Here is a 24,612-nt window from a genome sequence, read left to right on the forward strand (position 1 = left end):
AGACTCAAGCTCCACAACTCCAGGGTTTCCAGGGATGAACAAGAGTGGGAAGTCTGGCCAGGTGCAGCTTCTCTTGCCCTTAAGAACATAAGAACAGCCCCACTGGATCAGGCCATAGGCCAGGGAGCACACCTGATAACAAGAGACCTGCATCCTGGTGCCCTCCCTTGCAAAGTGATAGGTGCAATTAGTCTGTGGAACTCCTTGCCACAGGATGCACATAAGAACATCAGAAGAGCCCTGCTGGGTCAGACCATAGGCCCATTTAGTCCAGCTTCCTGTATCTCACAGCGGCCCACCAAATGCCACAGGGAGCACACCAGATAACAAGAGACCTCATCCTGGTGCCCTCCCTTGCATCTGGCATTCTGACATAGCCCATTTCTAAAATCAGGAGGTTGCGCATACACATCATGGCTTGTAACCAGTGATGAACTTTTCCTCCAGAAATTTGTTCAATCCCCTTTTAAAGGCATCCAGGCCAGATGCCATCACCATATCCTGTGGCAAGGCCCTTGGAGCACTGCAATATGACAAGCTGCATCTGCCAGTAGAAGGAAGGTGGTGGTTATGGGGGTGGAAGCCCTCCATTATGGGGGCATCTGGGCATTGCTTGGGCAACCTTCATTGCTCAGTGGGTCAGCCTTTCATTTTGGAGAGAGGGAATCTGCTATTTTAAGATGGGGCTTCCTTGAAGCACAGATCCAGCCTTGTTATTTAGCTGAGGACCTTGTTTATCCAACATTATACACATAAAATGTATTTAGAGAGCCAGGACGGTGTTGTGGTTTGAGAGTTGAACTTAGACCTGGAAGATCCTGGTTCCAATTCCCACTCAGGAACGAAGTTTCCTTGGGCCAGTCATCTGTAAGCCTGACCTACCTCACAGGGCTGTTATGAGGACAAAAGGAGAGGAGGAACAAAGCTTGCCATCCTGAGCCATTTGGAGGAAGGTCAGTATAAAAATGTGAAGCAAAACAATTTGCATGCTGCTTTTCAGCAACAAAGTTCACAAAGTAGCGCACATGGCAAAGGAATGGAAAGGGGACGGCTCTCTGCCCCAAAGGGGCTCAACCTCATTAGAAGAGATGCCAGCACATGGCCCCTGGGAAAGATGCTCCGCTGGGGGGAAGAGGGCCCGTCGCTCTCCCAGAGTATTAGCAAAGCACCACTTTTAAAAGGTGACTTTTTGCCCAGGTAGCAGGCGTTCAAAATTAGCATGCAACAGGAATCACAGCACACATAAAAGCAAACATTCAATCCCTTAAAATGCAGTGGCTGCCAGTTGAGAAGCAGGACTCCTGGGTTCCCTGGAAGGCCAGCCAGTTTTGCCTGGGATGGGCAGGTGGGACCCATAACCTCCACCGACCTGCATCAAACCCTCCTTCCAGCTCCTCGATGAATCCCAGGGCATCGGCTTCTCTGGCTGCGGCAGCCACTTCCTCCTGGCTACAGCCGGGCAGGCCATAGGCGATGTTGTCCCGAATAGAGCCCGCAAAGAGGACGGGCTCTTGGCCCACCAGTGCCACCTGCAGGCAGGAAGAGGAACCACAGTTGGAACCCGATATAGGGATCGCTTTTGTTTTTCTTTTAAGTCCATTTCTGAATACTTGAGAGGGAAAAATGAAGCAGAAGTTTGCAGTAAAAATGTAGAATAACTACAGTAGTGCTCCTCCTGGCCAGTCCCCTTCCATTCCTGCATACCCAGACGAGTCCAGCTAGCACCTTCCCCAAGGACTGCCGATCTGCACAATTTCATCCCCAAAGCAGCAACATTAGGCAAAACTACATGCTTCAGAGCATCCCCTGCTGGCTTGAAGAAGAGTTATGTGAGCAACACATCTCTTCTGTTGGACTCTTAGTTTCACTGCTCAGTATAATATTCTTTCTAAATTAGATTAATTTATTGCATTCTCAGCATCACCTGGCAGGACTAAGTTCCAAACAACACAGTCCTGGGACGAGCTGGAATCCCTAGCATGTATGCACTGCTGAAACAGAGACGCCTGCGTTGGCTCGGTCATGTCGTGAGAATGGATGATGGCCGGATCCCAAAGGATCTCCTCTATGGAGAACTCGTGCAAGGAAAGCGCCCTACAGGTAGACCACAGCTGCGATACAAGGACATCTGCAAGAGGGATCTGAAGGCCTTAAGGATGGACCTCAACAAGTGGGAAACCCTGGCCTCTGAGCGGCCCGCTTGGAGGCAGGCTGTGCAGCATGGCCTTTCCCAGTTTGAAGAGACACTTTGCCAACAGTCTGAGGCAAAGAGGCAAAGAAGGAAGGCCCATAGCCAGGGAGACAGACCAGGGACAGACTGCACTTGCTCCCAGTGTGGAAGGGATTGTCACTCCTGAATTGGCCTTTTCAGCCACACTAGATGCTGTTCCAGAACCACCATTCAGAGCACGATACCAGAGTCTTTCGAGACTGAAGGTTGCCAACATGATGATGAGACTAAGATGATTACTGGGCTGGGGCACCCTCCTTATGAGGAAAGGCTACGGTGTTTGGGCCTCTTCAGCCTAGAAAAGAGACGCCTGAGGGGGGACATGATTGAGACATACAAAATTATGCAGGGGATGGACAGAGTGGATAGAGAGATGCTCTTTACACTCTCACATAACACCACAACCAGGAAGACATCCACTACAATTGAGTGTTGGGAGGGATAGGGCAGACAAAAGAAAATATTTCTTGACTTAGCGTGTGGTCAGTCTGTGGAACTCCTTGCCACAGGATGTGGTGATGGCATCTGCCCTGGATGACTCTAAAAGGGGATTGGACAAGTTTCTGGAGGAAAAATCCATTATGGGTTACAAGCCATGATGTGTATGCGCAATCTCCTCATTTTAGAAATGGGCTATGTCTGAATTCCAGATGCAAGGGAGGGCACCAGGATGAGGTCTCTTGTTATCTGGTGTGCTCGCTGGGGCATTTGGTGGGCCGCTGTGAGATACAGGAAGCTGGACTAGATGGGCCTATGGCCTGATCCAGCAGGGCTCTTCTTATGTTTCTTATGTTTCTAAATTCTTGTTTGGTGACTGTTGGGTATTTCATTTCATTTGGCACGTTTCATGGGAAAACCCAGCCTGGTTCTAGTATTGCAAGAGAGGGAGAAAAACATCTACACCATGCATATTGTCATAAGCCTCGATCTTGTCTGCCCCTGAACTGACTTTTTTCCCTCAGGGTAAAAGTGTGCAGGCTTGCCTAGTCAGGAAAGGCACCAGACCTCTGATCATTTGGTCGCTCCCTTTTGCACCTTTTCCAGCCTCCTCCTTGAGGGATGATGACCAGAACTGGACACAGCATTCCATATGTGGCTGCACCATTGATTTTCAAGAAAAAGGATGACATGACAGTTGACTGACAGCGACTCACCAGCACATCTCCTCTGCCTCATCTAATCTGACCTTAAAGAGGAGCACAACTGGCAAATCCTCACCTGCCTGTGGAGGTATTTGTGCTCGTACTCCTGGATTGGGACCCCGTCTAGCAGGACCTCCCCAGACTGGGGCTCATAGAAGCGCTCCAGGAGTGCCACGCAGCTGGACTTCCCACTGCCGTTGAGGCCCACCAGCGCCATCACCTTCCCGGGGTAGAGCTCGAAGGAGACATTCTGCAGCAGAAGGAATAAGGGCACAGAAATTCTAGCTGGTTGCTTCTGGTCAGCTACACCTGTACCCTCACCCAAAACACCTGGGGAACCCTTCCTTGGAAGCAGAATGCCTGTCTCATGGGAGGAAGAAAGTGGAGGGGGAAGCTGTCTGCTGACAGAATTGCATATGAAACTGGAGCAAGGAACCCTTTGCAGCCAGTTTTGTCCATATCCACAAACAGCAAATGCAGACCCAGGGCTGTGTGTCCTCCATTCTTCTGCTCAAGGGTCTTACCAGCCCTGAATGTGGCACTGGACACTGAACTGACCATACCCAAGAAAAATACGTCCTTTGTTAGTGTGTAGTTAGGGCTTGGGTTTCCTCCCTTAACCAAAACAGCAACCATATTGGGGAGAATCAGGATGCCAGCACATGGGGAGCAAGCATTTAACCCAGTACATCCTGGGCTTGCATCCTGGACAATTATGTCCTCCTGGTCAAATGCGCCCTGGTCACTGGGAGCCCTGGACATTCACATCTGTTTGCTTTTTGCATCCAGGTCATTTGCATTCCACTATAATTGGGCAACAAGCCCCATGTTATATCCTAAGCCTCGTATCCCAGCCCTATCACTAACTCTACCTGTGCATTTTAAAAATTCAAAAGTACATATATTGGGACACAACAACAACAACAACAGTATTTATATACCGCTTTTCAACAAAAAGTTCACATTAGAAAATCAAATAACTAAATGGCTCCCTGTCCCAAAAGGGCTCACAATCTAAAAAGATGCAAAGGAATACCAGCAGACAGCCACTAGAACAGACAGTGCTGGGGTGAGGTGGGCCAGTTACTCTCCCCCTGCTAAATAAAATTGGACACAAATGTCTGGGACGCAAAAAGAACGGATGCAAATGTTCCATACCAGGATGCATTTGTCTAGGAAGCAATGGTCCTGTCACTGTTTAACCCTTTCTCATCAAGTCAATGAAAACGTGCCCCATTGCCAGCCTTCAGGAGTCAACTGAGCTTCCCTTCTGGGACTTATAGTAGTTTGGGGGAGGCTTACTTTTTGGGAATATGGAGGACAGAGAAAATGGGTTCCTTCCCCATGTGTCACAGTCCTGATCAGGCCCCACAGGGCCAGTAATTTCACTCAGAAAAAACCCACAAGCTTGATGATGCATTCCATGTCATGCCTGTTTTTACCCTCACTAATGAAAGGCATTGAGGCTTACTGATCCTGTACCTTTAAGACCTGGATCTCTGGGCGGGAAGGATAGTAAAAGGAGATGTTTCTGAACGAGACACGTCCTTGGAGGAAGTCCGGCGCCAGCGTCCCCTCCTTGTGAACCAGAGGTGTCCGGTGGAGGTACTCGAACACCTTCTCCGCAGCCCCCACATTGCTGAGCAGGTCTCCATACATGTACATCAGGGTCTGTGCAAGGAAGCAAAGGGTGAGGACCAGGGGCAGAACAGAAAGACCCAAAGGAGCAGCTGGAGTAGTGGGGGCAGCGGGAGGGACCGGAGGCGTGTGCAGGAGTGTGCGCGCATGATGGCGGGGTGGCTGCCAAGGCCACCTGCAATAAACTAAGTTTGGATTGCAATAAAGACTGAGCCCCGTTGCCCTCTTCACCTACCTGTACATACGCACCCACTTCCATCTGGTAGAGGACGAAGGAGAGCAGGTTCCCTTTGGTCATGAGGCCAGCGCAGATCTGCTGGTATCCGCAGTGGAGCAGGAGCAGCTTCAGGCCCAGCTGAAGTAGCTGTAGACAAAGAAAGGAGGGGGGTGGGCACCTCAGTCCCTCCTCAAAACCCACCTTTCCCATGAGGGCTTCGGCGTGACCCCCCAAGTCCCCTTGATGTGCTGTAACTAAACCAACCATCACATACCCTTCCTCGATTCACCCTGCTTTCACTGCCCTCCCCTTCCCCAACTGCTTTCCCTGTACCTGCTTTTAGATTGGGTGCCTCTTGGGGCAAAGACCTGTCCCTTCGCCTGTTGTAGAGTCCTGTGTATGAGTGGCACTGGATGAATAAACCATAAACACATCCCAGAAGTAAAAACAACAACTGCCTTGCTAGGAGAGATGACAGGTCTCTGTGACACACAGTTTGTCTCCAGTAAAAGGCAGCCAGATGCCCCCAAGAAGCTTGCAGGAGATGCACATCTCCAGGATGGAGATAGAGATTTACACACACCATGATCAGACCCCAGTCTCTGGGGTTTACAGTATACTGCCCAAAGACATTGAGGCTTCATTGGGCCGTGCACTTTCAATCATGTGTTCTTTTGTGGATGCAAGTAAAACTGAGTTCTCACTGGTGCTTCCTCCACCATTTCCGTGATATATGCGAGGCTGACACTTTCAGAACAAGAGAGCCCTTCTCTGCCTTGAAAGAAACACAGAAGACTCTCAGCTGGGGAGAGCTCAGTTGTGAGCAGAGGTTAGTTAGGGACACTTTCAGGTGATGCTGCAGGTGACTCTGAAGTCCTCCTCTGCTTCCCACCCCCTTCCACACCCAGCCCAAACTCTTTGACCCTACTACAAAGTCTCCATGGGCTTGATCCACCCTGTCTTTCTGCCCTTATCACCCAATGCGCACCTACCTGCGACCTTTGCACCCACAGACCTGCCAAGACCCTTCGTTCCTACAATCCACCACCACAAGGTCCTTGCCCTGTTGGGCAACTCTGCCCATTTTCCCTGCTTCCACTCGAAGATGGCAGAGCCATCAATTCAAGGCCTTCAGTTGCCTGACCCTCCTCACTCCGCTGGATGCAGCAGATTCACAAAATCACAAAGGCCCAAATCCTAGTCCACTTTCCAGCACTGGCATAGCTGTGCCAATGGGACGTGTGCTGCATCCTGCAGTTGGGGGGCACTCACAGAGGCCTCCTCAATGTAAGGGAATATTTATTTACTTACCTCAGAGCTGCATTGCCCTTGTATCGGTGCTGGAAAGCGGGTTAGGACTGCACTCATAGTTGGATGGTGCTTGCAAGGTCAACTAGTCCAATGCCCTGCGTGTGACTCACCCGTCGTACAAGCAAGTACAGGGCTCTTTCCATGTCTCGTCGATTCTTGAGCTGGCAGGTCTTGGCCAAGGCCCTCTCGTAGCGCTGGGACTCCTCCTCTTCAGTGGCAAAACTCCGCACGGTCTCGATGGACGACACCGTTTCCCGCACCACCTCCCCAGAGTGCGCCAGGGAGTCTTGGATCTCCTGCAGCAAAGCCTGGAGATGGGGGAGGGGGCAGAGAAAAGGGGAGAGCAGGAGGGCTGCAGTTACAGATTGCCACCAAATAGCCTTTTTTCATGTAGGGGAGGGACTCTGGCTCGGTGGAAGAGCCTCCCCCCCCCAGCACACAGAAGATCCCAGGTTCAATCCCTGCCATCTCCAGACAGGGTTGGGAAAGACCCTAGAAACCAAAACCCTGGAGAGATGGGCCCAATATCTAGCACAGGACTTCCCAAAGCGTTTTGCACCATGACCCAGTTTTTAAATTACATTCTATTGTGACCCATAGAGCTTTCCTAGACAAAAAGGATGGGGAAAAACAAAAAGCTAAACCAGCTTCTTATTTAGTACTTAACATACTAGCTAGCAGGCAGCCCAATCCTGAGCTGCCCGGGCGCAGGGCAGCAGTGGCGCTGAAAATGACTGCCGCCGCATCCTGCACATCTCAGGCAGCTGAGGGTGGCCCCTTGGGAGAAAGGGACTTCTAGCCCCACAATGGGTGAGGTAAAAGCCTCCGTGTCAAGCAGTGTGTGTGATGCAGAGGCTTTGGATCCACCTCCCTCCCTCCCCACTTCCTCCTCCCGCACACTTCCCCCAGCCCTCTCCCCACCTCCTGGTCACACCACCTCCCTCCCGGTCACACCACCATAAGGCACTTTCACATCGCCTTGCCAACAGGGAGGCTGGCGCATAGACTGACTGACTGACTGACTGATGGACTAAACTACATGTATGTGGACTGATGGACTAAACTACATGACTGATGGACTAAACTACATGTATGTGAATGCTACCTCCAGTTCCAGCTGGATACTGATATGTTGCTAAAATCAGACATTGCCTGCTTTGATAAAATTTGGAAGGCATGTGACCTGGCATGGGTGCCCGAAGTTTGGCATTATCAGAGCTTTGCTATGATGAAACAGGCCTTTTGGGTTTGCAGCTGGGTTTTTTACTGGCTTTTCTCAGTTTTTTTCTTCTCCTTTTTACATGGCATGGTGGTGACTGCAAAAATCACATTTCAAAAATGCTTTGCAACCCACCGGAAATCAGTTAGTAGCCCACTGGTGGGTCACAACTCACAGTGTGGGGATCAAGCAGCTTCTGATGCTCCTACATTCTTAGCCTTCATTTTTAAAATCAGAAGCCTCCCAAACGGGTCAGGGCAGATGGGAGACACATCCACTAAATCATAACATGCTCTGCCTGGATCCATCTTCCCCTGCAGCCACTCCCTGCAATTCTTCAGTTTCACATGTTTTCCTCTGACTTCCTCCTCCCTTCAAATGCCAAATTCTTTTGAATAGTCAGCTTGGGGGGACGACGGGACACATCAACCCTGTAAATACTGATTTCAAAAACTGGAGCAACCACCCTTGATCCAATCTCTAGAAACTGGGTTTTGTGAGAACAAAATTCATGGACGCGGGGAGGAATATACAGAACCTCCAGCCCAGTGTAACCCCTCCACCTCTGCCAGTCAGACATTTATCATCATTGCCCAAGCAATTCTGGCACACAGCACAGTGCTCCCAAGCAAACCTCACCATGTGACAAGTGTCATAGAACTTCTGGGCAGCCATCATGAGCGGGGTCTCAACGAGGGTTAGCAGCGTCAGGCGCCACGAGAGGCCAAACATGAACCCATAGAGCCCCAAGGCCTTGATCAGGCTGCGCAGGAAAATGTTGGTGTTGGCTGGCACCGAGCGGCTCATCATGGTTGTGTCTTTGGAGAGGCGGGAGGTCAAGTCCCCTGTGGAAGAAAATGAATCCCTAATCAGATCAGGAGGACAAGCCAGTGTGCGAGAAAGGCTGGGAAGTGGAGGGTGAGTTGTGTAGTTTGGAGGGTGGGGGAAAATCTAACGTTCAGTTCAGCTGTATCCAATTCAAAACAGTTTCAAAATTTGCTACCCGAATTAAACTTCATCTTTAAAATAAAATAAAAAAATTGATGCCTTGCTAATTAATTTTAAGCCAATCATGGTAAGTACTTATTTTTTTCCTTGAAAATATGTTGCTTTTTGGCCATTCAATTGCACAAATGACTTACAGCTGCCAAAAATTATAGAAGCAACAAATAACAGAATGCATCTCAACAACAGGAGGAGGCGCCACACAAGCTGGAGACCAAAACAGTTTGAAGGCCTGGTAGAAGACCTGGTAGCTGCACACGGGCCGACACAAGTCCCAACTTGGGAGTCAGCAATGCCTGTGTAGGCTGGCAGAAGCCTCCGCGCTGATGGAGGGAGTGAGTCTTGCTTGGCCAAGCTCAACTGACACAAGACTCTGGGGTGGGTGGGGAGGAGGCAGGAGGGAGGTGTTCCAGGGTGGGGGAAGGGCAGCCCCTGGGCAGCCCTGGGTCAGGCAGGTGGGCGGGAAGCTGCAGGGCTGGGATCCGGCAGTTATGCCAGATTCCAAACCCCCTTGCCGGGGAGGTTGGAGCGGCTTCAAGCTGCTCTGCTCTCCTCGGACTTGCGCCACCTCAGGAGGTGGTGGAGGTCCAAGGAGACCCATAGGAGCCAGGGTGCCTTACCCAGAGGTAAGGGGAAAAGTTTCCCCTTGCCTCTGGTTGAGCAGATTCTGGCTCTTATCCTGTGCTGGATACAGTGCAAGCCTCTTGGTTTGCCTGTTCCAGGGCAGGAGAGGATTGTACCCTTAATGTCACATGTAATTTGGCCCTAAGAAGGAATATTCTTAGGGCTACAGATCTTTTCTTGGGAACCAACATTATTCAGAAGAATAATATTCATTATTCCACTAGGGCCGATCTTTATTTATTGTTTGCATTTATATCCCCTTGTTTTCTTTGGTGATGGAATCTGTAATAGGTCCTCATTATTTAAGCTCAGCATTTGGAGACAAGGGGCAGGGCTCACACAGGAGATAATGTTACCTCAGATACCCTGAGTTTGCCAACATTAATTGGTTTTCACCCATATTTTGCACACTGTGAAGGATTCTACAAGTGTTCATAGAACAATTATTGTAAAAACTCATTTGAAATAAAGATGAGTTTAGTTTAGCCTGCCTATTTGAACTGTCTTGAGTCTGTAAGACTCTCACAATGTGTTGAGAGAGTCATTGAGAAAGGCAGAATACAAATGCTGTCATTATTATTATTCATGCTAAAAGCAACGACTGTAAATCAAAAAAAGCACACTAAAAAAACTTGAAAGTAGGAGCATATTGATTTGGAATTTGGGGGAGCAAACCTGAGCTATGCTTTGTTAGAGAATCCCCTTCTCCCACAATTTGCTTCTCCTCTAGTTTTGAGGATCTTGAGAGTTTCATCCTAACTAAGACTGGGCAAATCCCATGAGAGTTAGGACAGACAAAAGAAAATATTGCTTTACCTAGCATGTACCGGTAATTAGTCTGTGGAACTCCTTGCCACAGGGTGTGGTGATAGCATGCCTTTAAAGGTAAAGGCCTTTAAAGGTCCATGCCTTTAAAGGTAGATGCCTTTAAAAGGGGATTGGACAAGCCATGATGTGTATCTGCAACCTCCTGATTTTAGAAATGGGCTATGTCAGATGCAGGGGAGGGCACCAGGATGCAGGTCTCTTGTTATCAGGTGCGCTCCCTGGGGCATTTGGTGGGCCGCTGTGAGATACAGGAAGCTGGACTAGATGGGCCTATGACCTGATCCAGCGGGGCTGTTCTTATGTTCTTACCCATCAAATGGGAGCATCCAGTGACAGGGCTATGGTGGGGATAATCTAGAATAGGGTTTCTCAAACTGTGGGTCAGGACCCACTTGGTAGGTTGTGACCTGATTGTTGGTGGGTTGTGAAACTGAAACTGACTAGCTGATAGCTGACAAAGAAAATGGATAGAGCCCTGTTGAAAGTGAAACTGACCCACTGCACATATCCTAGTGAGTAGGCAAATGTGCCTTGGTCCACTGCAAAGAGAAGGCCAAGAGGAATTCAATACCACCACAGTGGTCCTGATCCAATGAACACAGGCCCCAAAAAACACTTGAAAAGTAAGCCCCCCTCCAAGCTGACAAGTGTATTGAGTTCTATGGAAAGTGAAACTGAGCTACATGGTTGCGTTTCCTCATAAGTAAGCAACTGTGTTCCTATCAAAGGCCAGGTGAAGAAGAAGGCCACCACAAGGAACGTGGAGTTCAACAAATGCTCCAGAAGACAGCACCTCCATCGTGGTACAATTAAAAGGATAAAAACGGAGGCTTGAGATGGCAAAATGAAACTTTTTTTAAAGTCTTGTAAAGCTTGGTGGGTATTGGAAAGGGTTGTTGTCTTTTCCAGACACCTCTTCCCAGGGCAGAGAAATGTGCTGTTTTTCCAAAATGTTTTCCTTTCCCAAAAGGGGGGAGTGGATTCAACTTTTTATAGGAAAGTAAGAATGCAGGAGTGAGAACCTAAAGGTCTAGATAAGTATATGTGCATAAATTATATGAGCATTACAAAGCACAAATTGAACTGGTTTAAATACAAGAACTTAAACTGAAGAAGGCACTGGGAAGGGCTGAAAATCTTGGTTTTTTGGGGGGAGAGGTTATTGCAGGCAGGTTACAGAGAAAATTCACTTGGTGGAACAGGACTGGCTTCCCCATCTCATTTCCTGTTATGTAATTATTTATTTTACTTTATTTATAATTATTTATCTTAATTTGTTTAATTATTCATAGCCTACCTATCTAGGGAAATGGGAGCAATTTCAGTTCTTGCTGCATTCTCAGGAAAGCACTTCCTGCTTGGTGATGCCACTTTTGGCCATGACATCACTTCCAGGTTAATAGCATCACTTCTGGTGGGTCCCGGGCAGATTGTCATGCTAAAAAGTGGGTCCTGGTGCTAAAAAGTTTGAGAACCACTGATCTAAAAGCCAATCGGGGAAACACCACATAAACGCGGAATAATAATGGGAGTAAATCGGTGGAAACAGCGAAGGGTGCTTGTACTGAGCGATGGGACTGGGTTTGGCTTTCAGACCCTCACCTGTTTTCACCTCCTGAAAGAAGGCCAGGTCCTGCTGGACCAGGGAAGAGAAGAGCAGGTTGCGGATCCGGATGTTCATTCGGGACAAGGTGAACATGAAGAGGCCTCCACGACAGCCTGCGAATGTCGAGCTAGAATGGAAGCGGGAGAGGAAGAAGTGGATCATGCCATAGAGATGAATGTGCCACACACAGAAGGCGCTCTGCACAGTTCACACATTTCAAACAGGTAACTGAGGGTGGGTGAGGACAGGGCGCTCCCTGGACAGCTCATGATCTGAGCTGAGCTGAGCACGCATATCAGGTGACCATCTGGAGTGCCAGCAGAGAGGCTATCATGCAGCCGGTAAGCTACTCTTCCCATCACTTGGGAATTTCAGTCTGTTCAGGCTCCAGACCACCTGCTAAGCCCAGAATTCTCCGTATTAGCTGTATGGACAGGCTGGAGGGGGCATCTTCTGGCTCATCAAGAAGCCTCATCCCAAAGACATCTTTGTATCTTAGGGATCAAGGGGGAGCGCAGACATGACTCCTAGCCATGGGGATTATTTTTCTTTATATTTAACCTTGCATACAGTTCAGGGAAGTGGTATAGCCAAGGGATCTGGCAGCCAGGGGCAAAAACATTTTTAACAACCCCCACCCCAATGTGTTAACAACCCCAGAGGCCAGATGCCCAGAACATCCCCTGGGGGCATCCGGGAGGTGGTCGGAAGTGCAGAGGCCTCCCAGTTGTTAGAAGGCCTGCCAGAGGCCTTAGAAAGTCACTTCTGGTTTTAGTGAAAACAGGAAGTGCCTTTTCTAAGGCCTCTGACAGGCCTTCAGGGTTCAGGGAGGCAAGGCGTGGCCTCCCTGGGCCTCAGAAGGCCATTGAAAGGCACCCCCTGGTTGGCAACCTTCAGTCTCGAAAGACTACGGTATAAGCCTACAGCACCCGGTATTCCCAGGTGGTGTCCCATCCAAGTACTAGCCAGGCCTGACCCTGACCCTGCTTAGCTTCCAAGAGCAGATGAGATTGGGCATGTAACAGTTGCCCCTGGAACCCCGAATATGACCGAATATGGACCCCCTCAGTTCCCCCTTAGCTATGCCACTGGTTGCAAATCACAAGGAAAACCCAGCCTTGATGTCAGCACTTGCCCCTGCAAATGAACACTGACCCTGGAAGCATTGGAGCCATGGCTACAGGGAAGGATGACCACTCACATTCTCTCGTTCCACTTCCACGGAGCAAACTGTTACTTCTGGAAATAGCATCAGAGCTATGGTCGAAATGAAGTCAAAGGAGGAGGTCGGGGCCAAAGACAGAAGCTGGACAGAGCAGTGGGTTTGGCCTGAGAGAAGGGTGGGGCCTCAGCTTGGCTGCCTAGGGAAGAGTGTGCCTCACCTGCCCAGTGATACCAGACCCATGAGAATGATGGCAAAGGAGAAATCATCTGAGTTGTATTTGGTGCCCAGGATATCAATCACACGCCCCATGTAATACGGGATGAAGGTTTCACCTGGAGAGAAAGACCAAAGGTGAAGGCAGATGTCACATTATGAGCTCAGTGGAGAGGCAGAAGATTCTCTCAAGGAGATAGTGTGGTGTCAGGAAAGGTCCCTTGCTTTGGACAGCTCTGGGAAGTACGGAGTTAATACCAGAGCTCTGAATTGCAATGGGTGTGGTTCACAGCTGCAATCAAGTGGAAGTAATGAACACCTTGGAAACAAAAGTGGTGACTGAGAGGTGTAAAGGTGGGAACAGAAGATGGAGTGCTGGAATGCAGACTAGTGGAGATTACCAGAGATTGGCTATTTGCTAAGGAGCTGCTGAGGTGGGAGAGACTGCTAACTGAGAACTAGTGAAAGGAAGAACACTGTAACCTGAGCAGGTGAGCTACCTGCTGATTGACTTAGAACAGGTGCTGGGCTTCAGCAATGCTCTGCGTGTAACTAGGGTTGGCTACCCTTTGTGTGTGGGAAGCTAATTAGCCTACAGTGGGTATACTGTTTCTCAAGATTGAAAGGGGAATTTAATGGGGCAATAGTCAGGGGAGGCAGAGCCTCACCTGTCATATTCCAAGGAAAATGGCCACAGCCACCCCTATGATTGCATTTGCATTCCACCCACTTTTGGAGGGGCTGCATAATCACAGGGCAGGCTGGACTCTTCCTGCTGCTAGACTAGAGTTGTAGCCTCCCCTGTCATAAGAACATAAGAAGAGCCCTGCTGGATCAGGCCAAAGGCTCATCTAGTTCAGCTTTCTGTATCTCACAGTGGCCCACCAAATGCTTCAGGGAGCACACAAGACAACAGACACAACCTTTGTCCTGGTGCCCTCCCCTGCATCTGGCCTGCCTCTAAAACCAAGAGCTTACACATACCTACCATGACTTGCAACCTGTGATTATCTTTACCTCCACAAATTTGTCCAATCCCCTCTTAAATGCATCTAGGCAAGATGCCATCACTACTTCTTGTGGCGAGGAGTTCCACAGACTAATTACATGCTAGGTAAAGAAATATTTTCTTTTGCTTGTCCTAACTCAACACTGAATGTTAGTGGATGTCCCCTGGTTCTGGTGTTATGCGAGAGGGAAAAGAGTGTCTCTCTATCCACTCTGTCCATCCCCTGCATGGTTTTGTATTTCTCAATCATGTCCCCCCTCAGGCACCTCTTTTCTAGGCTGAAGAGGCCCAAACGCCGTAGCCTTTCCTCATAGGGAAGTTGCCCCAGCCCAGTAAACATTTTTGTTGCTCTCTTCTGCATCGTTTCAATTTCCACTATATCCTACTGTCATCATGCAGCTACTCAGAAACTAGGTGGAGTGCATGTGCAGTGTGATTCCCTGTGACATACACAAAATGTTAAGAACGAAGGGTACAATGCTATCCAACATTCCAGCGCCAATGCAGCCCTGAGGTCAGGGAACAAAAATTGCCTTTTACCGAGGAGGTCTCAATGACTGTTGTTGCGCCCCCCCCCCCAAAACAGGATGCAACATGCACCCCTCACTATCACAGCTGCATTAGCACTGGGAAGTTGGATGGGATTGGGCCCATGATGTTCTACTGCAATGTGCATTTCACTTTGTCAGTTTCATGGAGAGGGGAGACTTCCTAAAGGTCACAACATGCCCTAGTTCCTGGGGACTGGGCAAGTAGGAAATATGTGAGTAAAAACTATGAATGAAACAATTCTGGCTTAAATTTTCACCCTCTGGGACCTTCCCCCCCCCTTCTTCAAGAGGACTGCCTGCCTTTCCCTCCTGTCCATCCGGAAGCCCACTCACCTATCACAGCCAGGGTGAGGAACACGAAGGCACCAGCCAAGTAGCGGGCATCTGGACGAAAAAGCCTCACCAGCTTCCAGAGGGTGGCCTTGTCTTCTTTCTGGGCTCCTCCTGAGCTGCCCCCCTGCTTCAGAACCTCCCATACGAAGAGGGCCAGACCCACCACCACATAACCCAGCAGTAGCCAGGACCATGAGGCTGAAGACAGGAGGACAGGGGGGTCTCCAAACCAGGGGCCCACTAGGAGGTACAAGGGGGGCAGCAGGCACACGGTTGCTAGGGTTTCCGGTGGGGTCGAAGAGGGCCAAGCCAGAGAAAGCAGACCCCAGGCCCCCCAGAGAAACAGCAGGCGCAGAGCAGCCTCCAGCCAGGCTGCCAAGACCCCCAGCGAGGCCAGAGAGAGGCGCTGCACGTCTAGCAAGGAAAGCAGGCCTGCATCACACAGGAATAAGGCGGTGGGCAGGTACAAAGCAGGGGGCAGCCCCATGGTGGCAAGATCTGTGGGGAGAGGAGAAGTGGAAAGATTGAATACATGATAGGGCAGTGGTTCTCACACACTTACCACCGGGGCCCACTTTTTAGAATGAAAATCTGTTGGGACCCACCAGAAGTGATGTCATGACCAGAAGTGACATCATTAAGCAGGAACATTTTTAGCAATCCTAGGCTGTAATCCTACCCACACTTACTCAGGAGTAAGTCCCATTTACTGTCATTGTTTAAAGAATATACATAGTAGCTTGTTAAATGCACAGGCCTTTAACATTTCCTCAAATGCAGTCGCATACCATGGCAGCATCAAGTCTAATATATTAAAAATAAAATATTGAAATTAATGGGGACCCACCTGAAATTGGCTCACAACCCACCTAGTGGCTCGTGACCCACAGTTTGAGAAGCACTGCGACAGGGAGCTCCAATGGGAAAAAAATTCCATCAGTCCAACTGAAGTTCCATCCCAACAATTCAAAGTTTCCCCTCCCCAGGTAACTCTGGTTCCCAACCCCACACGATCTACTTCAGAACTATTCCCCACCGCACCTTCCAGGGTCCTTCCTGGCCCTACCAGTGGGCCCATGAGGTTGTTGGGCACAAAATTCCCCTCTCCCTCCCACCAGTGCAAAGAGGTGGACCTGGGTTAGCTGCGCCTCTGCCACAGACTCCCTGCAGCCCTGGGCAGGTCACTCAGCCCCACTTGCCTGTCGGTCAAAAGGACCTCAGAGAGGTCTAGCAAGCTTCAGGCAACCACGAGAACCACGAGCTGGACTGCAAAGCGCCCCGTCAAATTCAAAGGGCGCAAAGTGAGACAAGGAGCAGGTCTTGGGGCACCTGACCGCCAGCCCGAGGCGCCCCCTCCCTGCCCGGTGGGGAGCCCCCCATCTGCACCCCCCCTCCTTGACAGCTGCCGCCCAGGCACCCTCCCGCTGCCCGCCACCCCGAACCCACCTGCAGTCCAGGCACCCCAACAGCGACGCGTCGCAGGAGCCGCCGAGCGAGGGGCGCCGACGCTCCACTTTCGGTTTCGAGGGGAAAACCCAGCCCGGCACCGCCTCTCCTCCCGTGGCCGCCAGAGGGCGCGCGCGCTCCATGTTTGCAGGGCTCGCAATCGGAGCCTGGCTTGAGGGACGGGGCGCAAATCCCCACTCCGGGGAAGCCCGTGCATGGACCGCGGTGGCCAAAGACCAGCCACGCGCTCGGTCTCAGCGTTAGACACCTTCTCTACGGAGCAGTGACACGCTCGAGAGGTCGCCTGACTGCTGCTGCCCCAGCACCCCCACAGAACCACTGGCGACCCATTCGCACGTCTGGGGTAGCCGGGCAGGGCTTTCGGCGCCACGCGTCTTGCTTCCAGGCAGCCCCTGTCCCTTTTTAAGCCATTTCTGCCAACGTGGCATACCCGCAACAGGGACCAGAGGGGTACACCTGTGGGCTGGCCGCAAAGGAAGCTTCGGTGCTCCCCTTCGGCAGACCGCAGGACGAGCCGCCACTGCACCCCAGAAGCGGCTTCGGGGTACCGCACAAAGGGAGCTCGTCCGCTCTCCAATGGTCTATCCGGCATGGAGCAAAGTGCACTGAAATGTGATCCTCCCCACAGATATGAGAAACGGCGGGTGTAAGGGGGTTCACTCCCCAAAGAAACTTTGGCGCCCCCAGTCCTGCACTGGCACCCCCAGTACACCCTTCTCTAGGAAGCGCTCGACCGTGCGCCACGTCGGGGCCATCCTGGAGCGGAAGAGCAGGAAGGAGCGGCCTCGGGGGCCTCTCCCAGGCAGTCCTGCCTGCGAGGGGAGGCGAGCCAGGAATCGACAGCCTTGGGGTGCAAGACTGACAGTGTCGAGGGCCCGACGAGGTGGCCGGGCAGGGCAGGGCAGGGCAGTGGCGTAGCTATGGGGGGTGCAAAGCACTAAGTCTTGCAGGGAGCCTCAGAGACGCGTGCAAGCGACCCCGCCCCTCGGAGACATTCCAGGCGGGGGAGCAAAACGGAGGCGTCTGCGCTGAGACTTCCCTGCAATAGTTAGCGCTCTGCACCCCCCTCTAGCTATGCCACTGGGGCCGGGCACGAAAAGGCTCCTGCCAGACGCCTGCAGAAGAGCGAGCCCAGGAGAATGAATGGCACCCGGACCTCTTTTCCGGACGGGAGCGTGTCTCAAAGCACACCCCAGACCAGATGTTGCTGCGGGTCGAGCGCTTTCGGGGGGGGGGGGGCAAAAACTTGGTCAACCGGTGCAAGGTCCTGGAACCCTCTGGGCTGCATCTGCGCCCCCCTCGCACCCTAACCATTGGGAAAGTTCCCAGCTCCCCCCTTGTGCAGGGGGGTGAGGCAGGGGCAGGGCTCAGCCTCCTGAGGCAACTGCCAGTGCCCGCCGTGATCACCGTGGGCATGACCTGAGGGGGCAGAGAAGCCGCTCCATCGCCCCCCCCCCCATGTGCCAAGGACAGCTTTTCCTCTGCCGGGCCATTTGGGGAGAGGGCTAGTGGCGGATGGGGGCACCGGGGGGGGAAGCTCGACTGCCAGGAGAGTGGCGTTCTCGTTGTCGCCCCCTCCCAGCCCATCCCACCTGGGAAAGTCAACTCTCCACCCAAGTGGGTGGGGGCTGCTGGAGGGAACCGTGCCGGCCTGCAGGGGCCCCCTGCAGACCTGGGCCGGGGGAAATCCTGCAGCTGGAGCCCGGCGGCGCCGCAGAACCAGAGCTGCCTGGCGCCCCCCCAAAAGGCAGGCGTGCAGCACGTGCCTTCCCGCTTGGAGCTGCACTGGAAGGAAGAGCGTGAGCCGCAGGCAGGAGGCCACGTCGCGGAGAGGGAGCGATCCTGCAGGGGAGTTGCCGCAGCGCTGCTCAGATGAAGTCCTCGTCGGTAAGAACGCGAGTTTCTTGGCCACGCTGCCAATCTCCGCCACCAGGGGGCGCTGAACACACGCACGGGGGCGAGAAATTCCGAACAGTTCTAATCTCCGCAAATAAATCTGCCTAGCAACAGATTGCGCGCTTCACCCCCACAGCCATTGACTCAGCAAAACCACATTGGATGTCGCTTGCTTTACATAGAGTGGCTCTCAAACTTTTAGCACCGGGGCCCACTTTTTAGATAGAGAATGTGTCAGGACCCACCAGAAGAGATGTCATGACCGCAAGTGACATCATCAAGCAGGAAGGTTTTTAGCAATCCTAGGCTGCAATCCTACCCACAGGTACCCAGAAGTAAGTCCCATTCTTTTGATACTTGCTTCTTGGGAGGAAAGCTATGGGAAGCCTAGACAACTTAATGAAAAGCCAAGCAATCGCCTGAAAGGGCCATATAGTCTAAGCTATGGTTTTCCCCATAGTTATGTATGACTGTGTCATTGGCATCCTTCAGTCTCGGAAGACTCTGGAATCACACTCTGAATGGTGGTTCTGGAACACTGTCTAGTGTGGCTGAAAAGGCCGATTCATGTCTGTCCCTGGTGTGTCTCCCTGGCTACAGGCCTTCCTTCTTTGCCTCAGTCTGTTGGGTGATGAGAGCTGGACCATAAGTGTTGCAAGGTTGAAAGAAAGCAACTCAAAAAACTCAGTACTCAGGAGTGAAAGTTTGCAGGCTGTTTATTTCATTGCATGCAATGGGTGCTCACGGGACTCTCAAAACAATTGAGCACAATTACAAACAGGGATTTCAACTTTTATACAAATTCTGGTCCTTTGTTTTCCAATCTAGATATCTCATTGGCTGAAATTTGCATCAGAGTTGGGCAAGAAGTGGGCAAATGATTGATTGGTTATGATCTACAAAAAGTGGGTAATAGGTGGGATTTACTCTTAGAACATACAGCTGGCATGCTGTGGTCCAGGGAGTCACAAAGAGTTGGACACGACTTAATGACTAAACAAGTACCATTCACTATCATTGCTGAAAGCATATACATAGTAGCTTTCAATCCCTGGGCATTACCCTTGAATCACTTGCTGATACTGGTCTCAGTCAGGCCCATTCCATCACTAAGACCAGACTTTTGGAAGTCAAAACCCAGTTATTATTTTCTAACATTAATCCCACCTGCTCCCCTTATTACCATTTCCTGGCCGTGTTGCTAACTATTTTAGGGAACTAATCAACCCAAGCAAGAGGCGGGCTTTTATGCTCGCCAGATTTAATATTTTTCCCTCCACAGTCCTTGAGGGAAGATCTCATAACGTTCAGTTTAACAATAGGACTTGCAAATTCTGTTCTCTGGAACCCGACACGATGGTTCATATTCTATGTCATTGCCCTGCTCTTCAAACACTTTGTGATACCTTTTTAGATCCAATTCTAAGATCTCCGGTGCACCTGATGATTCTCTACGTTCCCTTTTGGGAGATAGCTCTGTGGCCACCACTGATTTGTTTGCTGACTATTTGTTAGCTGTTATAAGGAAAATACCCGCATGCGTTCTTCTAACTTGAACTCTATGCTGTGAACTGAACCTTTATGTTTTTTGTGTCTTGTTTAGAATTTATTTTAATGCCAATAAAGGTTCTCAACTCATGGTTACATAGTAGCTTGTTAAAGTACAGAGCTGTAACATTTCCCCAAATGCAGTCACATATCGTGGTCTAATCAAGTCTAATATATTAAAAATAAAATGTTGAAATGAATGGGGACCCACCTGAAATTGGCTCATGACCCATCTAGTGGGTCCTGACCCACAGGTTGAGAAACACTGCTTTAGAAGTTTTGCAATGTGTCAGGCACGGGGCATGTCGCATATCATCTAGGCCACCTCCCCCTCTTCATTGCATGTCGAAGAGACGAGGATGAGGAGGGAGAGAAGTTGAACTAGGCTGCTTTCTTCCTGGACAGACCCAAGAATCTGCTCCTCCTCCCCTTGCACAGTTCCCCTTCCCTCTCCAGCAGAGAGTTGTCCAATGTTTTCCAAGCGGGACTCCTGAAGAGGGCGACAGGCAAAAATTCCGCAAGTGAAGCTTTGCTCAGCCCTGACTCATGTTGGCTAAAGCTACACCAGTTGCATTTCTGCCTGCCTTGCAAGTGTTAAGGACACAGAAGCCAGGGAGAGAACTGTCCGTCCTGGGACGGGGGGGGGGGGAGAGCCACTGCTGGGTGTGAGTTCTGTGTGTGGGATCAGTTCCTCCTTATCATCCTTCAAGAGCTTCCTGAGAAGCAGGAAGGAAATGCCTTGCCACAGACACCCTCAGGCGGCATCATCCTCTCAGGACTGGTTCAAAGACACCCCACAAGCCTGCATTAATGGTTGGCTGGCAACCTTCAGTCTCAAAAGACCATGGCATAAGCCTACAGCAGCCGGTATTCCCAAGCGGTCTCCCATCCAAGTACTAACCAGGCCTGACCCTGCTTAGCTTCTGAGATCAGACGAGATCGGGCATGGAAAGACTATGGTATAAGCCTACAGCAGCCGGTATTCCCAAGCGGTCTCCCATCCAAGTACTAACCAGGCCTGACCCTGCTTAGCTTCTGAGATCAGACGAGATCGGGCATGGAAAGACTATGGTATAAGCCTACAGCAGCCAGTATTCCCAAGCGGTCTCCCATCCAAGTACTAACCAGGCCTGACTCTGCTTAGCTTCAGAGATCAGACGAGATCGGGCATGTGCAGGGTAACAGTTGTCTTTGACTGATCACTGTTCCAACTGCTTTATGGAAAGGGATGGCAAGAGTAAGAGGAAGTAAAAGACAGCAGGGGCCAAGCAAGTAATAATAATACAAGAAAAAGGGGGGGGGGGAAATACCAAATACAAATACTTTTATTTAAATACATCTAAGTAAATAGCTGCCCCTGTGTCTCTGCCTATTAACTCGTCCCCTCCCTCTTTGGATTGGGGCTGTGCTTCTAAAACAAAATATCTGCAGAAGCCCCAACAAGCCTGCAGCTGCTGAGGCATCAAGTAAGAAAAGCAACAGCACTCTCAAAATGCACTTCCCCAGTCATCTCCTCTCCAGGGGTTGTGACTGTCTCAGCTGGACTTCAGTCCCTGGAGGCCCTGGTCTGCTGTGTGCAAGGGCCCAAACACCCCATAATGTAGGGGCTGGATATTCAGAGGCGCTTCCCCCAGCAGGCGCTCAGGGCTCCACACTGAGGCAAGGGGCTGATAAGTAAGAGAGGGGGGCAGTCATATACCTGGCACCCCCACAGAGGCCTAGGACAGAACCAAGAGCTGACAAGGAAGGATCTGCAGATCATCCTGATGTTATCAGGGCTGTTCGCTGTTCACGCTGGCACTGCTGGGTTTGCTGCCACCCCCTTCAGCCCCATTCTGCTGCCTCTGCACCAGCTGCCAGTAGGTACCCCTCCTCCGCATCAGCTCTGGGTGGGTCCCCTCCTCCTGAATCTCCCCCTCCTTCATGACCAGGATCCGGTCAGCTCTTTCCACGCTGTGAAGACGGTGAGAGATGAACAGCACTGAGCGCCCGGCACGAGCTGCCCCCTCGTAGATCTCCTTCTCCACCTGGACAGCAGAAATGGAATTAATTTGCAGAGAGAAAAAGTGGACCTGGGGCCTTCTCTGCCTGGGGCTGCCTCCCACTTTGCTACCCCCATTGCCTGACCTGGAGGTAATTGCAGTGACATCATCACGTCACCGCAATCACTTCCAGAACTGCGCCAAGAACTGAAGCCACTTCTGGTGCAATTCTGGGCTGCTTTGGGCTGCCCCCTTTCTCTCCTCTAAGAAAAGATGCAGCCCATAGTGGCACAGAATCACCCCTGGAGTTGCTGCAATGGGCAACGGGGGTGGGGGCTGAGGCTGGCGGCACTGCCCCATAGGTGTGGCCCCTGAGGCATTTGTCCCCTTGCCCCCCCAGGTATGCCACTGGCAGGGAGTCCCCCAACCTACATTCTGCCTCCCCCTCTTGCCATATTCCTGGACTCCAAGCAGAGAAACTTAAAAGCTGAGAAGGGATGAAATCTGGTTCAGGCCTGTCCTTCAAGGCCATTGTACAAAGATCAACCAGCATCTGCTCCAGAAATCACTATGTGCCAAAGGCAGGGAACTGCAAAACTGAACCTGGAGAACAATCAGCTCCAACAAGTGAGCCCAGCCAGGCAGGGAACCTGTGACTGGAATCAGTTGTATGGAGGCAGAAATCAGGCATTTCCTGATTCCAAGAAGCCATGATGGGGAAAGCTTCACCAGCTAAGTTTCTGCACAGCAAGAAGCTGTTTGAGGCCCTGGAACCCTGGCAGGGAAACGAGGGGTAATTCTAGCTGTCAAGAACAGCAGGCCTCCAGGCCATCCCACTCTCCCCAGATCACACAGGGAAGTTCCTTCTTGATTTGAATCTCAGCAGTCAGGCTCAGCAGAAGCAAAACCCAATGAATCCTTCCAAGGATGACAGTGACAGCTTTGTTCCACCATGATTTCACCAACTAAATTTGTAGGTAGCCAATGCCAATTCTGGTGGGAACAAGATTACAATTCCTAAGGGGTTCTCCTTAAACATAAACATTTTCAGCGCTCTCTTTCTGCCCCCCACTGCCTTCCTTGCATCCAAGTCACTCACCTGCTGCTGACTCTCTGTATCGAGCGCACTGGTGGCATCATCCAGGATCAGCACTTTGGGGTCTCGGATCAGAGCCCTGGCAATGGCAACCCCCTGCCTCTGCCCTCCGGAGATCTGGCCCCCCATCTCACCAGCGTCTGCAGAGAGAAACAGAAACTGGGGTGCTTGTGCAGACATTCAGGATCCTCCAAATATGGCTTCCTGTTGCAACAAAGTTCCAACATCTCTGCTGGCTTCTCTGTTCCTTTCCACACACAATGTCAAGGTGCCAAAGTGTAGCAGGTCTGGCCTCTTCCCTCTTACATTCATTTCAGTATTTATCCTTATGTTATCAGCACTGTGTGAAACTACAGAATTGTACAGAATGCCCACCACGTTTTGGCGAAGTATGAAAACAGCTCATTTCATTCTGACCTTATATATTTACCTATAGATTTTAATAGAATGCGTAGGTATTCTATAGCATGCCTACCATGTTTCATACTGTGCCAGTAACAAACTCAAACTACAGAATACCTAGGAAATGAGTGCAGATGATTTTGTTTAATATATTGTCTTGAAGTTTTAGGTACGCTATCGCACACCTAGGTGTGCTATAAATACCTAAGGGTGCAATCCTAACTCTGACTTGGTCCAGTCTGGGAGGGTCGTAAATGTGCTGCAAAGCACGTTTGTGCCGCCTGACGAGGAAGCTGTGTCAGTGCATCTAGATGTGCTGATGTGCGGAGGCTGACAAGTCTCTACACCAGTTTCCCCGCAGCCACTTATGTTGGCACGCCTGTGCCAACACAAGTGGCAAAGGTAGGCGTGGGGGCGGGGGAGAGAGGCATTCCTGGGCAGAGGGAGGGCAGGCGATGGGTGGTCCCGGGGAGGGCGGTCAGGGAGAAGGAGGTGGGGCTGGGATTCGGCAGTTATGCCAGATCCCAAACCCCATCCCCGGGGGAACGGAAGGGCTTCAAGCCGCTCTGCTCTCCTCAGACTTGTGCCACCTCTGGAGGTGGCACAGGTCCGAGGAGACACATAGTGGCCAGCAGTCCTTACCCAGGAGTAAGGGGAAGAGTTTCCCCTTGCCTCTGGCTGAGCTGCTTCTGGCCACAATCCTGCACTGGTTGCAGCGCAAGCCTTCGGAGGTGGTACAGGTCCGAGGAGACCCATTGTGGCCAGCCGTCCTTACCCAGGAGTAAGGGGAAGAGTTTCCCCTTGCCTCTGGCTGAGCTGCTTCTGGCCACAATCCTGCACTGGTTCCAGCGCAAGCCTCCTGGCTTGCCTGTTCCAGCACATGTTTGGATTGCGCCCTAAGTTTCACACAAAGCCAGTAACACATAAATCAAATGAGAACAAAGACTGTTTGGTTGTGTTCAGCTCTGAAACTCCCTTTCACTGGCGATTTCTGCTCAGCATTTTCCAGAGGTGACCTTCAACCTTGATGAGACCTTTCAATTGTACACTTTTCAGAAAGCCTTGTTTAGACTATGCATTACCGGGATGACACATCAGCAGATGTGGGGCAGCGGGAGCCACATGTCTGT

General features: G+C 51.1%; 1 protein-coding gene across 1 annotated transcript in view; it reads right to left on the reverse strand.

Annotated features, from left to right (window-relative positions):
• Positions 1-24,612, reverse strand: part of LOC136639189 (ATP-dependent translocase ABCB1-like) — a 38,069-nt gene that overhangs the window by 2,156 nt on the left and 11,301 nt on the right. Inside the window, exons 10-22 of the mRNA XM_066613194.1 lie at positions 23,084-23,220; positions 21,778-22,029; positions 18,151-18,497; positions 16,538-17,139; positions 15,092-15,589; positions 13,203-13,317; positions 11,817-11,947; positions 8,397-8,602; positions 6,649-6,846; positions 5,246-5,374; positions 4,855-5,043; positions 3,449-3,622; positions 1,370-1,529 (exon numbers count right to left, since the gene is read on the reverse strand). Of these exons, the coding sequence (XP_066469291.1) occupies positions 1,370-1,529; positions 3,449-3,622; positions 4,855-5,043; positions 5,246-5,374; positions 6,649-6,846; positions 8,397-8,602; positions 11,817-11,947; positions 13,203-13,317; positions 15,092-15,589; positions 16,538-17,139; positions 18,151-18,497; positions 21,778-22,029; positions 23,084-23,220 (3,138 nt within the window). The remainder of the gene's footprint in view (positions 1-1,369; positions 1,530-3,448; positions 3,623-4,854; positions 5,044-5,245; positions 5,375-6,648; positions 6,847-8,396; positions 8,603-11,816; positions 11,948-13,202; positions 13,318-15,091; positions 15,590-16,537; positions 17,140-18,150; positions 18,498-21,777; positions 22,030-23,083; positions 23,221-24,612) is intronic.

The sequence above is a fragment of the Tiliqua scincoides genome, chromosome 2 (genome assembly GCF_035046505.1).
Source record: "Tiliqua scincoides isolate rTilSci1 chromosome 2, rTilSci1.hap2, whole genome shotgun sequence".
Taxonomy (NCBI): domain Eukaryota; kingdom Metazoa; phylum Chordata; class Lepidosauria; order Squamata; family Scincidae; genus Tiliqua; species Tiliqua scincoides.